Source organism: Grammomys surdaster, unplaced genomic scaffold (assembly GCF_004785775.1).
Source record: "Grammomys surdaster isolate TR1022 unplaced genomic scaffold, NIH_TR_1.0 1164, whole genome shotgun sequence".
Taxonomy (NCBI): Eukaryota; Metazoa; Chordata; class Mammalia; order Rodentia; family Muridae; genus Grammomys; species Grammomys surdaster.
In genome coordinates, this window is record NW_021605583.1 from 5939272 (window position 1) to 5953162 (window position 13891).

The 13891-nt window shown below is 53.6% G+C and overlaps 1 protein-coding gene across 3 annotated transcripts in view; it reads left to right on the forward strand.

Moving 5' to 3' along the window:
* Phldb1 (pleckstrin homology like domain family B member 1) overlaps positions 1-13891 on the forward strand; it is a 49059-nt gene that overhangs the window by 26156 nt on the left and 9012 nt on the right. The window contains exons 10-18 of one of the 3 annotated variants that reach the window (XM_028783686.1): positions 1118-1273; positions 5033-5143; positions 5310-5399; positions 8154-8294; positions 9532-9672; positions 9785-9887; positions 10990-11284; positions 11369-11459; positions 13271-13417. In XM_028783686.1, the coding sequence (XP_028639519.1) occupies positions 1118-1273; positions 5033-5143; positions 5310-5399; positions 8154-8294; positions 9532-9672; positions 9785-9887; positions 10990-11284; positions 11369-11459; positions 13271-13417 (1275 nt within the window). Of the gene's footprint in view, positions 1-1117; positions 1274-5032; positions 5144-5309; positions 5400-8153; positions 8295-9531; positions 9673-9784; positions 9888-10989; positions 11285-11368; positions 11493-13270; positions 13418-13891 lie in introns of all 3 variants that reach the window. The other 2 variants (XM_028783684.1, XM_028783685.1) reach the window with 2 other exon arrangements.

Genomic DNA, 13891 nt, shown 5'->3' on the forward strand with positions numbered 1-13891 from the left:
TCGCCCCAGACAGAGCCATCCACCTCCTCCCTGTATCCACTCCTGGGGCTCCTATTACCATGGCAACGGGCCGAACTAATTGCAACCCTCATCCCTACTGAAGTTCAGCCTGCTTTGCTGGCACCCCGCCCCCAACCCTGGGCAGGAGGGGAGGGAGGTCAATGGGGGTTGGGCTGGGGTTCCCTTGCTGCACCGCTGTAACTCTTAACTTTAGCTCCTCGTTTACTCCCAAATCCTGGATTTAACCCTTCCCACCACCCCTATTTTCCCTAGGGTTAAATTTTGGTCTCGGGACAGTGATAGAACTCGAAGCTGGGGACTTGCCTTGTTGCACCAGCTTTAAACTTTAGCTCGGAGCGGAAGCGGAAGGTCCTGTCTTAAGGACCTTCCTAAACATTTCTAAAGGGACCAACATTTCCACCCTGCCCCCACACCTCTGCCTTTGTCGCACCGTCCCCCTGCCTGAGTCCCCTCTTAAACCTCTGCTTCTGCTCTCTTCCGTCTCGATGCTTGCCCCCCACTCCCGGTGTACCCCTGTGCTCGCCCCTGCCCCCCGCGCCGGGCCGGAGTTGAGGAGTGTGTGTTCTCTCTCCCCTGTGCCCCGCCTCCCTCCCCTCCCGCCGACCAGGAGAGGGCGGAGCTGGCCGCGGGACGGAGGCACCTGGAGGCCCGCCAGGCGCTCTACGCCGAGCTCCAGACGCAGCTCGATAACTGCCCCGAGTCAGTGCGGGAACAGTTACAGGAGCAGCTGAGAAGGGTCAGTTCCACCAGCCCCCTCCCCCGGCCCCCGTGGGCCACCGCCCAGACCGAAGATAGGAGAGCGGTGGGACAGGACCGCCTGGCCCCCTGCAGTACTTGCTGGACAACAGGGTCGGTGCAGTGGCTTGGAAGGGGCCACCGGCAAGGTTGGGTGGGGATCAGCGCTCCAGACGGCGATGTCCCTCGAAAAGGGCTCAGCCAAAATTAATAGTGGGGGTTGGGCGGTGGGACCGGTTCCTTCCCTAGTTTCCCCGGGGTCAGCCCCCCCATAACTCACGGCTCTGTGGCCTGGCCTTCCTGGCCCAGAGTGGCTTAGAGAGCATCCCTCCACCCAAACCCGATGTCACTGTCGTTGAAGGAGGCAGACGCTCTAGAGACTGAGACGAAGCTCTTTGAGGACCTGGAGTTCCAGCAGCTGGAGCGGGAGAGTCGCGTGGAGGAGGAGCGGGAGCTGGCCAGCCAAGGGCTGCTCAGGAGCAAGGCTGAGTTGCTGCGTAGCGTGAGCAAGAGAAAGGTGCGTGCGCGGCTCACGCCCGCATAGCAGGATGGAGGCTAGTGACCTGGGATTGTCACAGTCTGTGAACGACCCAAAAGACACCTTTCTGTGTGTCTGTTAATCAGTGACTATCGGTAAAAATGAGAACTATAGGGTTGGTGTGAAATTAATATGCAAAGGCAGAATGGCATATGATGGCAGCCCGGGCTCAGCAAAGACAGTATTTTTAAACCCTGGCTCTCCACAGTCTCTCAGGGGAAAGTGGAATTGCTCACACTGGGAGCTGACAGTAGTGTGTCCAGGAAAAGAAGGTGGAGGACGAGTCCGTAGCTGAGGTGCCTTGCTACTGCCCTTGAATGTCTTCTTACACGGTGTTGGAGATCCAGCCCAGAGCCTTCTGTATGCTAAGCACATATCTGCCATTGAGCTGTATCTCTTGTCATTCAGCTCCATCCCTGTCCATGCCCTTTCTAGAGCTGTTGGTAGTTCTGGGATACACAGAGAGACCTAAGGTCTGGATGCTAGCCTAGCTAGGAAGAGTATCCACCTGGGTTTCTGCTTTGGTCCCACTCAGACTATATGTCCCTGGTCAGCTCTGATTTGCTAAAGCTGTAGACTCAGCCACACCAGTCATAGAGTGTGACAGAGGATGGACCACTCATTAGTGAGAATCATGGTGTGGGGGTGCAGCGTTGGGGGGCGTGGCTTAGGTGATGCCAGCGTCTATGGCTGGGACTGCTTCAAAGGCCCATATAACGTGCAGTTTCCTGGCTACAGTGTATGTGGAAGGCAAGGACAGCAAAGTCTGGCAAATAGGGTTCAAATGGGAGATGGGGACCTCCTGGCTAGCCTGGGGTTCAGTGGTAAGAGGGAGCCACTGGATTTCCTAAATTCAGATTCCTTGTTTCTCTCCCTGTTCTGCCATTTAAAAAAAAAAAAAAGTGTCCCCTTGGGGACTGGAGAGATGGCTCAGTAGGTAAGAGCACTTCAACATCTTTTCTGACCTCTGGCTATATGTCTGGTATACAGATAGTACACAGATATACACTCACACAAACACGTGTAAAATAAAGTAAGTGAATATATATTTTTTAAATGCACTCACTGTCCTGATAGAAGATGCAGGAAAGGAAGAAAACTACCATTTCCCATGGTCATGTGGCAGACCCTACTAGACCCATTCCCTGAGTTTCCTTGTGTTCTTCCTAGGGGATTGCCTAGTTTTATAGGTGAGTGACTAGGACTCAGAAACTACCTGTTTGCACAGAGCCTTCTCTCACAGCCGTTTCAGAGTCAGGACGGGAACCCAAGCCTGCTAGGCTTCCTTAGGCTCCAAAGCCCAAGGTATTTCTGCTGTGCCACATGTCATCTGGGTTGGCATTTCTTCACTGTTCTTCCTCTGCTTAGAGAGGATACAGCCAGGAGCCCCACATCAGCTGATTCCTTGGAGGTCCTGGAGGGTCCAGGGACTCTGTCTCTTCTCTTTGTGCCCAGCCTAGGGTTGGGTTGGGTTGGGAAGCCAGGTCAGGCTGTAATACCTGGAGTGTGTGTGTGTGTGTGTGTGTGTATGCACACACATGTATATGTGTGCGTATGTATGTGCATTGTGACATCTTTTCCTATCCTGGTGAGCTTTGTCCAGCCCTCGTCCCTGCAGAAGTCCCCTCAAGCTCTGTCTTCCCTAGAGGAGTGTCTGTCCACCGTGGTGCAGAGCAGTTAAGAAAGCTCTCCTACAGGTCTGGTTCTAATCCTGAGTTCACCACTACTACCCAGTAAATCTTAGCTCCTAAACACGTCCGTGTTCTACGACAGGCATAAAGCACCTGTATAAGGTTAGATCAAGGAGCAGATAAAACACTCAGTCGCACTTCCAGTCCTCCTACGTTCCGAGCTCCAGCTGCGGCTGTGAGATTCCTGTCTGCTGTTTCCGTTTCTTTGCATGGGCTGACTCCCAGGTTTAGGATAGCTCCCTTCCTGGTGCCTCCCCTTCCCGTGTGCCGCTCCTAAGTGATGGTTGAAGACCTCCTGAGATGAATTCAACATGTCTTGCCTAGCTCTTCATCTTTTCCTCTCAAAATATTTTCTAGTAGTTCCTTTTTTTTAAGATTTATTTATTTATTATATATGAATACACTGTAGCTGTCTTCAGACACACCAGAAGAGGGCATCAGATCTCATTACAGATGGTTGTGAGCCACCATGTGGTTGCTGGGATTTGAACTCAGGACCTCTGGAAGTGGAGTCAGTGCTCTTAACCACTGAGCCATCTCTCCAGCCCTCAAAATATTTTCATTTTCTTTTAGCACGTGGTTGTTGGGCCAGGTGCTGTGCTAAGCCCCCGTCGGGGTTCTGGAGACAGAAATGACACTGGTCTTGCCCCTGATCTTACAGAGAGGGCGGGGCTGATTTGGTCACAGATCGCAGTATGACGAGGTAGATGGATATAAACTAATGTGAACACATAGGCAGGAGGAAGGAGATGGATTGGCAATCAAGGAAGGCTTTGGGGAGGAGGTGGCATTCAGCCTGGCCTTGGAGGCGGAGCCTTGGAATAGCAGAAAAAAACTGGAATGGCCCTCATCCCAACAGAGTGATAGACTAAGAAGTCTACAGTAGCACAGTTTAGAGTACAGCATGGCAGAGCTAGGTGCATGAAGGAACAGTCAGGCAAGCCACCTCAGAGCCCTTAAATGCTGGCTGAGGAGTTTGTGTTCTAGCCTGTGAGTAGTGAAGAGCCATTGGAAGATTTTGAGGTGACGGGTAATCTGACCTTGCTATTTTTTGTTTGTTTGTTTTGGTTTATCTGAATAGACGTTCTGTCTGCCCGTGTGTCTGTACACCATGTGTGTGTGTTGGATCCCTTGGGACTGGAATTACAGGCAGTTGTAAGCTGCTACGTGGGTGTTGGGAATGAATCCTTGGTCTTGAAGAAGACCAACCAGGGAACGCCCCTGAGCCATCTCTTCATTCTCATCTGGTTGAGGTTTATTTTTAAAGTTACTGAAGAGCCAGTGTTGTGGTCCACACTGGGGTTCTAAGGAGATGTGTCCCAGTTTCTCTGGTGATTGAGGTGAGAAGAGTACCTGAGGCCGGGAGCCAAGTCCAGCCCAGGGTGCATGAGACCTGGTCTCAAAACCGAAGGAAAACCGTGGCATGATGGTTCAGAACTCAGGAGGCTGAGGCAAGAGGATTGCCGTGAGTTCAAGACTTGCCTACACTCCAGAGTCAGCTTAAGGCCAGCCTGGACTGTAGTGTGACTTTAAAGCCAGTTTAGGTTATATAGCAAGACCGAAAAACCAAAATCAAGCAAACAAAATGACTCAAGTAATAGGGAATTCTTTTCAGGATGGTTAGGAAATTCAGATAAGCAGACAGGGTTCAAAGGTTATTTTCGGACCACGTAGAAATGTGGCTTGGATCTAGAGATTGTGAGAGAGCTGGTAAAGAAGTAGGAAGTGGAGAACCTGGATTCCAGCGATGGCAGTGGGGGATGGCCAGAGGGATAACTTCAGTGTCACCAGGCTTTGGGAGCCATTGGCTGTGGGGTGAGGGAATAGAGACTGGGGGATTGGTTTCATCATGCCTGATGATACAAGGGTCACTGGCTCCGGGGAGGGAGGAACTCTCCTTAACCAGAGTTCTCCTGGGGTGAGTTGAGGCCAAGCGTGAGATGTGGCGGTTGCCTTCACAGCTTCCTGGGTCTCTGGATAGTAGAATCAGTCAGGCTGTGGGCTAAGTTATGTCCCTCCAGGGCCTGATCGCATCCCGTTTCCTCAGGAGCGCCTAGCTGTACTGGACAGTCAGGCTGGGCAGATCCGGGCTCAAGCAGTGCAGGAATCAGAGCGTCTGGCCCGGGAAAAGAATGCTGCCCTGCAGCTACTGCAAAAGGTAGCTGGCCTTGGGTGCTGAGGTGCTGGGTGTGGGTGAGGGGAGCCGAGTACCCGACGTTGGGGTGGGATTGCAGCACAAGAGTGGGGTGTGGGTCCTTACAGGGTTCCTCCCTCCTGTGTTTCTGACTCACCATGTCTCTGACCCCTGCTATTCCGGGCTCCAGGAGAAGGAGAGGCTGACTGTGCTTGAAAGGAGATATCATTCGCTCACGGGTGGCAGGCCTTTCCCGAAGACCACCTCCACCCTGAAAGAGGTAATGCGACCAGGTTAGCCCCCAGCCTCAGGGGGGATCCTGAGAGGCTCCAGAGTTTGGTGAGCTACCTACTTCCTGGGTGGTTGAGTTCTGGGTGAAGTTCCTGGGCACTTCCTGAACTGGAGAGATTAGAAGCGGATGGCCCCAGAGGCTGATCTTCAGCCTCTATAGCCACGGCCTTTTACTTAGCTTTGGGACCTCACCCTGTGGCTGTGAGGCCCAGGGGCCCTGTGGTGGAGAACTCAGGATTTAGTAAAGTGCAGGATTAGGTAGACCCTACCTAGGATACGGGGATCTAAGTCTCCTTTCCCTGGAGCTCCTGTCTGAAGCTAGGCTTTCAGCTTGGAAGTAGGCCTTGAATTGAGTAGTTCTTTCCCAGACCTGTACATCTGGTGTGGGAAGTCCAGTCAGGACGTGCCTGGTTTCCAGACTTTTATTTCCCCTTCTTCTGTCTGATCGCCCAAGCAGTTTAGGTCTGGGATACGGTGATAGACTTGAGCCTTAAGGGTGAGACTCCCTCTCACCGTGTTTCCTCTTGTAGGCTCGGCTGCTCATCTCCGAGGCCTCAGAGATAGGGCTGGAGACCAAAGCTCTGGGCCAGTCCCCAAGGTCTTGTGAGGCTGGGGCCTCCTCTGTTCCCTTAACCCCTCCTGCTTCCACTCAGCTCTGTCCCAAAGCACAAGAGGTAACCCCAGCTGACTCGTTCCGCTTTGCCCGCTGCCTCCCTGCCTCTAGCTCTTCCCAGGGAGGGCTGAAGGGCATGTGGCATATCCTCTAGCTGGCAGTTTGAGAGTTTGTGCTTGTACCATGATGTCATTCACGGCCTAGGCAGCCCATGCAAAATAATAGCATTAACTTGCATGTAACCTGCACGCCATTCTCCACTGTTCACAACACATTGAACTCTCTGACCCATCTTGCTTTTCTCTGACCCGAGAAGGTCATCTGGTTCTGGGGCTAGATTGGGCACCTTGGATAGGCAGCCTAGGGGATCTCCTTTGGTGAAGGAAATATAAATGACCAGCCCCCAGATGATCTCAGGACTTAAGGACAGGCGATGGAGAATCACAGTCCTTGTGTCCCAACTTCCAGTGAAGTGGGCTGACATCTTTCCACATACTTAGCCTGAACAGTGGGCCCACTTTTATGCTGACACAGAGGTTGCTCCCTGCTAAGGCCAGGCCTGTTTCTCCAAGCTTGTCTTGCTCAGGCCCGAGTGGTATCTCCACTCCCCTGCCCCCGTTTCTGATGATCGTCTTCTGGGGACCTTTCCCCTTCCTGGGCACTGCTGTGTGACTAGTGCTGAGCGCTGCATGCGTGTGGCCAACCGGGGATGCCCAGTGTGACAGGCAGATGGGGTTCTAGGATCTGGGTCCTGCTTTTCCCTGTGCTTTTGGAAAGCCGTCTCTGGGCTTCCTCAGCCCAGGGCTGATCCACAGATATTTTTTTTTTTTTTTTTTTGGTTCTCCAGGCAGCAACTAAATGCTATGTTAGCCTCCAGAGCTGAGGTGGAGTTGAGCCTTCCACTGTTGGTTCTGCCTGCCCCTTTTCAAGTCTGTTTTCCCTACCGCCTTTATGGCTATAGTCGGCTACTGAACACCCTTTGTTCTAGTCTCTGCATCCACACAAAGTGATGAATCTAGCTTGGCATGGAGTGTGGGGTATTGACTCCTTGGTTGAAACTGTTCATTTCTTCCCTGTCCCCCACCCTGGGCACCCTAGGAGTGTGTGAGCCTGTCTGAGGCTCTCCAGCTGTGCTCTTGCTTGGCCCCCTTGTGCTTCTGCTACCTGCCCCTGCAGGCTCCCCGAGTCCTTGCCTGACAGCAAAGTACCAGCCACAGACTGTACCCACCTATGCCCAAGGGCCTCGATTGCCTCTCAGCCTGGGTGGGGGCCGGGGCAGATAAGGTCTTCACTTGGCCTTGAGGGTTGAACGCGGTTCACTTTCATCCATGGGACCTTGTGAGCTCTCCTGAACACCTAATGAATGGCCTGAGAGGGGCAGGCCCTGCCTCCTGATCTTCAAGGAGAGAATCTTGCTGAGAGAATGCTGGCTCTCTCCTAGGGTTGGTCTCTCTCTATGGTCCTACCCTTCCCCTCCCCCATGGTCAGGGCCATCTCTTGGGTTCTACCCCCATTAATCTTTTGTATTCCCTCCCGTGGCCGCCCTTCTCTCAAGTATGTGACGCTTGAGCAGCTAAGAGTGATGTGGGGCACCCCACCCATGCTCCCACGCCCTCCGCCAGGCCTGCCTTCCTGGGCTTCTGCCTCCCAGGACTTGGTTCCCATCATCTGTCTTCCTCCCATGCTGCCCTCTTCCTTCACTTCCATCTCGCCTTCGTCTAAGGTGGGTGGTCTGTATGTCCTTCCCATCCCCTCCATTCCACGGCTGCTGGGGCTGTGTGTTGCCCTGCTCACAGGCCTCCGTGTTCTAAGCCAGCGGAGGGCCTAGAGGCTGTGCCTGACGCCTGCAGGTGCTGGCTGCCCGGCTGTTGACATAGCACACATCTGTGCTCTGGAGCTTGTACCCTGACTGTTTCTCTTTGCTCTCAGCACAGTCTGCCCAGTTGTCTCACTGTTTTTCTCTTCCTTCTCCTTATACTCTCCTTCCTTCCTCCCTCCCTCAAACCTTCCTTCCCATGTCCCCCACATGGCCTCTCTCTTCCCTTCCTTGCCTTCTTCCTCCTCTTCCCGTCTCTCCCCTCCTTATCTTGGCCCTTCCTCTCCCTCCTTCCCTTTCCCCTCCCCCTCCAGATGGAGAAGCTGTTGCTCCCTGCTGTAGACTTAGAGCAGTGGTACCAGGAGTTGATGGCCGGGCTGGGGACTGGCCTTGCTGCAGCCTCCCCTCGCTCCTCTCCCCCGCCTCTGCCTGCCAAAGCTTCCCGTCAGCTGCAGGTAACCCTCTCCGCCTGTCGTCTTCAGGTCCTGTTCCTGTCTGCCGTGAGCACCTTGTGCCAGTCTTTCAGGCACAGTGTACACCTAGGGTCATGGGATCATGGGATCAGCCCAGCAGAGCAAAGAGGATCCTTGGGGCCCAGAGAGGGCAACAATCTCTTTTCTTGGGCAGCCGTGTTGCCATTCTAGTACCTTGGGCATCACTGGGGCTCAAGGGGGTCAAGATTGATTGACCAATGGAAAGGAGTTTTTCTCCAAAGATGCTCACTCAGACCTGGTGCTTGATGTGTCCTTTGGCCTGCTGCAGGCAGGACTAGTGTGACCTGGGGAAGCTATTTTGCTGGTTTGTTCCCATGGTAACTTGGAGCCAGAGAAAGGTTCTATGAAAGACAGCCCCGGAGAGTTAACCTGTGTGGCCACACCGTAATCTCTTGAGTCTCCAGCAGTGCCGAGTGTAGTGGGCGAGGGTACTTGTATACTCTTCCAAATTTTGCTCGCTTAACATGCCATGGCGCCGATAATCCCACCTTCAAAATCCGTTCTTCAGTGAAGGAACTGCATCTCTGAGGCTGTGGCCTTGGCTAACATCCTTCGGTTCCTCTGGGAAGATTCTGATTCGTGTAACACAAGTGGTACCTCTCACGGATGGAGGCTTGGACAAGTTCTGATGGTTGAACCCCCTCCACAGGCCTTTGAGGTAGATGGTGTTCAAAGGCTAAAGCACGGAGCAAAAAAAAGATGCTTTTACCCATGCTGCTCAGGCGGAAGACTCAAGAGCTCCTCCTGACTCCACCTGTCTGAGAGGGAGTTTGCCAGTTACCTGTCTGGCTCTGCCCTTGCCTTTACAGATGAGAAAGCCCAGGGGCAGGGCAGGAGGTGTGTGGCTCAAGGCCACTCAGTCTGCTAACAGCCAACCTACGACCAGGGACCTGGCCTCCACTTAGCCTCCTGCCCAGCTCTGCCCAGCTGACACTAACTTCCTACACGGGTTTACAGGGTCCAGGGTCTGGCTGGAGACCGGCTCATGGAGGGAAGGGCTGGAAAGGAGGCTTGGCAGTTGCCAGTAGCATCTACCCACTGTTCTTGCTTGAGAGGCTCAATCCTACTGTCTGCTAGAGACAGAAGGTCTTAGGTCCTGTGCCAGGGTAGTACCTTAGATCACAGCTGGGTTAGGTGCTGTGACGTGGCAGCCAGTGCGGAAGCTGGAGGGTCACTGCGTAGTATCTCTCTCCTCCAGGTTTACCGCTCCAAAATGGATGGTGATCCGGCCAGCTCCCTGCCCAGGGCCCGCAGCGGCCCTCTCCCCTCTTCCTCAGGCTCCTCATCCTCTTCTTCACAGCTCAGCGTGGCTACCCTGGGCCGTAGTCCTTCCCCAAAGGTCTGAGGACATGGGTGATGGTGGGGATGGAGGTAGCCATGTTGGGCAGAGGCTAAGAGTAAGGTTGGGGTCTGCTGAGCCCCAATACCAGTGCTCGTACATCCCCTCCCAGAGTGCTCTGCTCGCCCAGAATGGCACCAGTAGCCTTCCTCGCAACCTGGCAGCCACGCTGCAGGACATTGAGACCAAGCGCCAGCTGGCCCTACAGCAAAAGGGTAAGTGGCTATAATGCCAGCCTGTCCCTGCCTCCGTTCCCTGGGCTGATCCTCTGTCACCTCACGCATGCTCGGCCCTCTCACGGGATATCTTTCCTGTCACTGGGCTCTGGGCATGAGCAGAAGGGATTAGATCTCAGTAAGATCTACCTGAGACTTTTCAGAAAACCTCAGTTTGGGATGAAAGGTCTGAAGGCCTGTGACATCTCAGAGGGCCCATCTAATAAGGGGACGTTTTAATGGTTAACCAAGTAGGGTAGACTTGGGAAGCAGAGGGGCGGGTGTGACAATGACCTCCAGAAGCAGTTTCCCCGAAACACGGGCTCTTCAGACAGGAGTCCTATGCCTGGGTGTTTCAGCTGTTCTGAAAGCCCATGTCTATGCCTTTGTCTCCTCTTACCCCCTCTGTGTCTCTCTCCTGCACCCTCTTCCCTGGGCCCCCCACACCAGTCGAGTTACCTCCTGCCGAGCCCCTCCCACCCGAAGACCCAGCAGGTAGAGCATTGGTTCAGGACATCGCTTTGGCCAATCAGCCCCTGCCCTGACTTTAGCATGATGTGTTCTGCCCAGGCTCTGCTGCCTACCGGCATAGCCCTGGGCCTCGCTGGGCTGGGGTGCCTGGCTGGCTGCACCTCCATCTCGTCTCCCCTGTTGCTCTCAGCCTGGCTCCCGGTATCCTTGCCTCCCTCTTCCTGGTCCCTCCTGCTCTGGCTGTATTCGCTTCTGCACTGTTCAAGGGTTCCCACCAGCTCCCCTCCCCCCTTCCCCAGGAGACACGGTGGGTGCATGTGCCCTGTTCATTTATACAGGCCCCAGCTGAAAGCTGGATCAGCTGACTGGCATGCTGCCTGGGCACAGCTAGGGCAGTTCTGGTGCCCTGCGTGTGCTCAGGATGCAGAAAGGGGCCTGAAGTCAGACTGCAGACACTGGCCTGCACAACTGCACAGTTGATAGGGCCAGGGTCTGGAAGCTGTGGAGGCAGGGCCTGGCTGCTCTGTGTTAGCCTCTTCCTGCTCGCCTCCTCTCTTCGCCCGTGATGCTCCAGTGTTCCCTTCCCTGGTGGTTGAGGAGCCTTCTGTGACTCCCACCGTCCCTCCTGCAGGGCACCAAGTGATCGAGGAGCAAAGGCGGCGACTGGCCGAGCTGAAGCAGAAGGCAGCAGCCGAGGCTCAGTGCCAGTGGGACGCCTTGCATGGTGCGGCTCCCTTTCCTGCCGGTCCCCCTGGCTTCCCCGCACTCATGCACCATTCCATCCTGCACCACCTGCCGGCCGGCAGGGAGCGTGGAGAGGAGGGCGAACACGCTTACGACACCCTGAGCCTGGAGAGTTCAGACAGCATGGAGACCAGCATCTCCACAGGGGCTAATTCAGCCTGCTCCCCTGACAACATGTCCAGGTGCCTCCTACCTCCAGCCCTCAGCTTCTGCCCGATACGCCTGAGCCCACTTGACAACGCTCTCTCGTCCCCTTCGCTTCCTAGCGCCAGCGGTCTGGACATGGGCAAGATCGAGGAGATGGAGAAGATGCTAAAGGAAGCTCACGCAGAGAAGAACCGGCTCATGGAGTCCAGGGTGAGGCTGACTGGAACCCGGAGCCAGCAGGTGGTGAGCACGGAGCTGCCCTCCGCCTTCCGGTGCCTGCGCTCGGTCCCAAGCCCCTCCACCCACGTTAATTGTGCAGCGACAAGTTTGCATTTCTCAGATGCGGCTTGGGAAGGGTGGGCAGGCTGCAGCGTCCCAAGCCTGTGGGGCACAAGGCAGCGGTCACCTTGTTTAACTACAGGCCTCCCGTAGGGGATCTCCAGTCTTTGTGCCCCATTCTGTGGACCTTGTGGGAACCTAAGTAGGGGGACGTTCTCCTTCGGAACAGTTAGGAAAACAGGAAGTCGGAGTTGAGGTAGAAGATAAAAAATAAATAAATAAAAGGTATCCAAGCCAAGGCAGAGGTGTTGGCTGGGGGAATTCTAGGGGGTAGCTGGGGCTAAACAAAGAGGAATCTAAGTTTATCCTGGGCACAGGTAGACGGAGGAAATCAGTGCCTGGGTAGCAAGTTAAAGAAGAGGTTTGTAGAAGCTGTCCTAGCCTGCATTTCGCTCCCACCCACCCCTCTCCCTCACTCCCTCCCTTCCTCCCTCCCTGAAATAGTGGTCTTGCTGACCTCAAACTTCTGATCTAGCAATGCCCCCCCCAAAAAAAAAATCCTGTATCTGCCAGGTATGGTCGTGCACGCCTTTGATCCTAGCACTTGGGAGGCAGAGATGGCCAGATCTCATGTGAGTCTGAGGCTAGCTAGCCAGTGAGTAGATCCCAGGAGTCACTATTTTAAGCTGTAGCAAACTAGTGCTGAGGCCTGTATTGATTAAGAAACTCAGAGTTCAGTTGTGACGTTAATCTCTGTGATTGTTTGCCCATTAAGTTTGGAATTCAGCAATAAATGTTACATGTGGCGTTCTAAAGAGCCTTATTAAGTCAGTGACTGTGTGTACCAACTGTCAAAACCGGTGGCTTGCCAGGCAGTGGTGGTGCACGCCTTTAATCCCAGCACTTGGGAGGCAGAGGCAGGTGGATTTCTGAGTTCGAGGCCAGCCTGGTCTACAGAGTGAGTTCCAGGACAGCCAGGGCTACACAGAGAAACCCTGTCTCAAAAAACCAAAAAACAAACAAACAAACAAAAAACAAAAACAGTGGCTAAATAGCGCCTGTTCTAGGAATTCAGATAAAGTTTTAAGAGCCTGAGAGATGGCTCAGCCGTTAAGAGGGCTTGCTCTTCTTTCAGAGGACCCCAGTTTGTATCCTAGCCCCAACATCACAATTATCCATGGATCCAGACCCAGAGGATATGACAACCTCTTCTCTGGATACACACACACACACACACACACACACACAAATACAAATAAAAATACAATAATTTCTTTTCAAATTATAACTGGGTGTGATGGTGTGTACACTGTTAATCCCAGCACTTGGGAGGCAGAGGTGGGCGGATCTCTGAGTTCGAGGCCAGCCTGGTCTACATAGAGTTTGAGGCCAGCCAGAGTTACATGAGACCCTGTCTCATTAAAAGAAAGTTGTACAAGACCCACTTTATTGCGTGCTAGTTTTGTGCTGGAATCTGATTGTTTGTCTGGATTCTTTTTTGATTTTTATCCCATTCCCAGGGCAGGCATGTTGAAGCCCATTTTTCTAATGAGGTAGCCGAGGCTTAGAAAGAGTAAGGGAGTTTAGTTTGTAGGGTGACAGCCCATAGACTTGTGTCACAGCCCAGGACAGGGTGACAAACCTGTGAGGACTTGCTTGCACAGCCAGGCTATTGTCCAGAGTCGATGCCCCCTGCAGCTCTGGCCGGGATTGGGGGCACTGATTCTTGGCTTTCTGCTCAGGAGCGGGAGATGGAGCTGAGGAGGCAGGCCCTGGAGGAGGAACGGCGGAGGCGGGAACAAGTGGAGCGGAGGCTGCAGAGCGAGAGCGCCCGTAGGCAGCAGCTGGTGGAGAAAGAAGTCAAGCTCCGGGAGAAGCAGTTCTCCCAGGTGAGTGGGTGGGCGATATGCCCGTGCTTAGCTTGCTGATAAGGGATATGAAGGAGACAGGATGTCCCTGGCCTCTCTGCTGCCCTGTGGAGCCTGTTCTCCAGAAAAGATGACTGTGGGCTTAGCACAGACAGAATTCTACTTGGGACTCATTGGCCACAAAAAAAAAAATGGCCCAGCTGTTAAATGCATTTACTATTTTTGCAGAAGACCTAAGTTTGGGTCCCAAGAAATCATACAGTGGTTCACAACCACCTGTAGCTCTAGTTCCAGGGGATCCTGGTTCCCTTTCTGGCCTCTATGGGTGTACCCCAGTGTATAGATATAGATATATCCATGTGTGTGTGTGTGTGTTTGTGTGTGTGTATACATACATGAAGTAAGTACACACTAACACACATAAAATTAGAAAAAAAATCCCTCTAGAGTTTTACCTCAGTGGTCTGATCTTTTTTTTTTTTTTTTTTTTTTTTT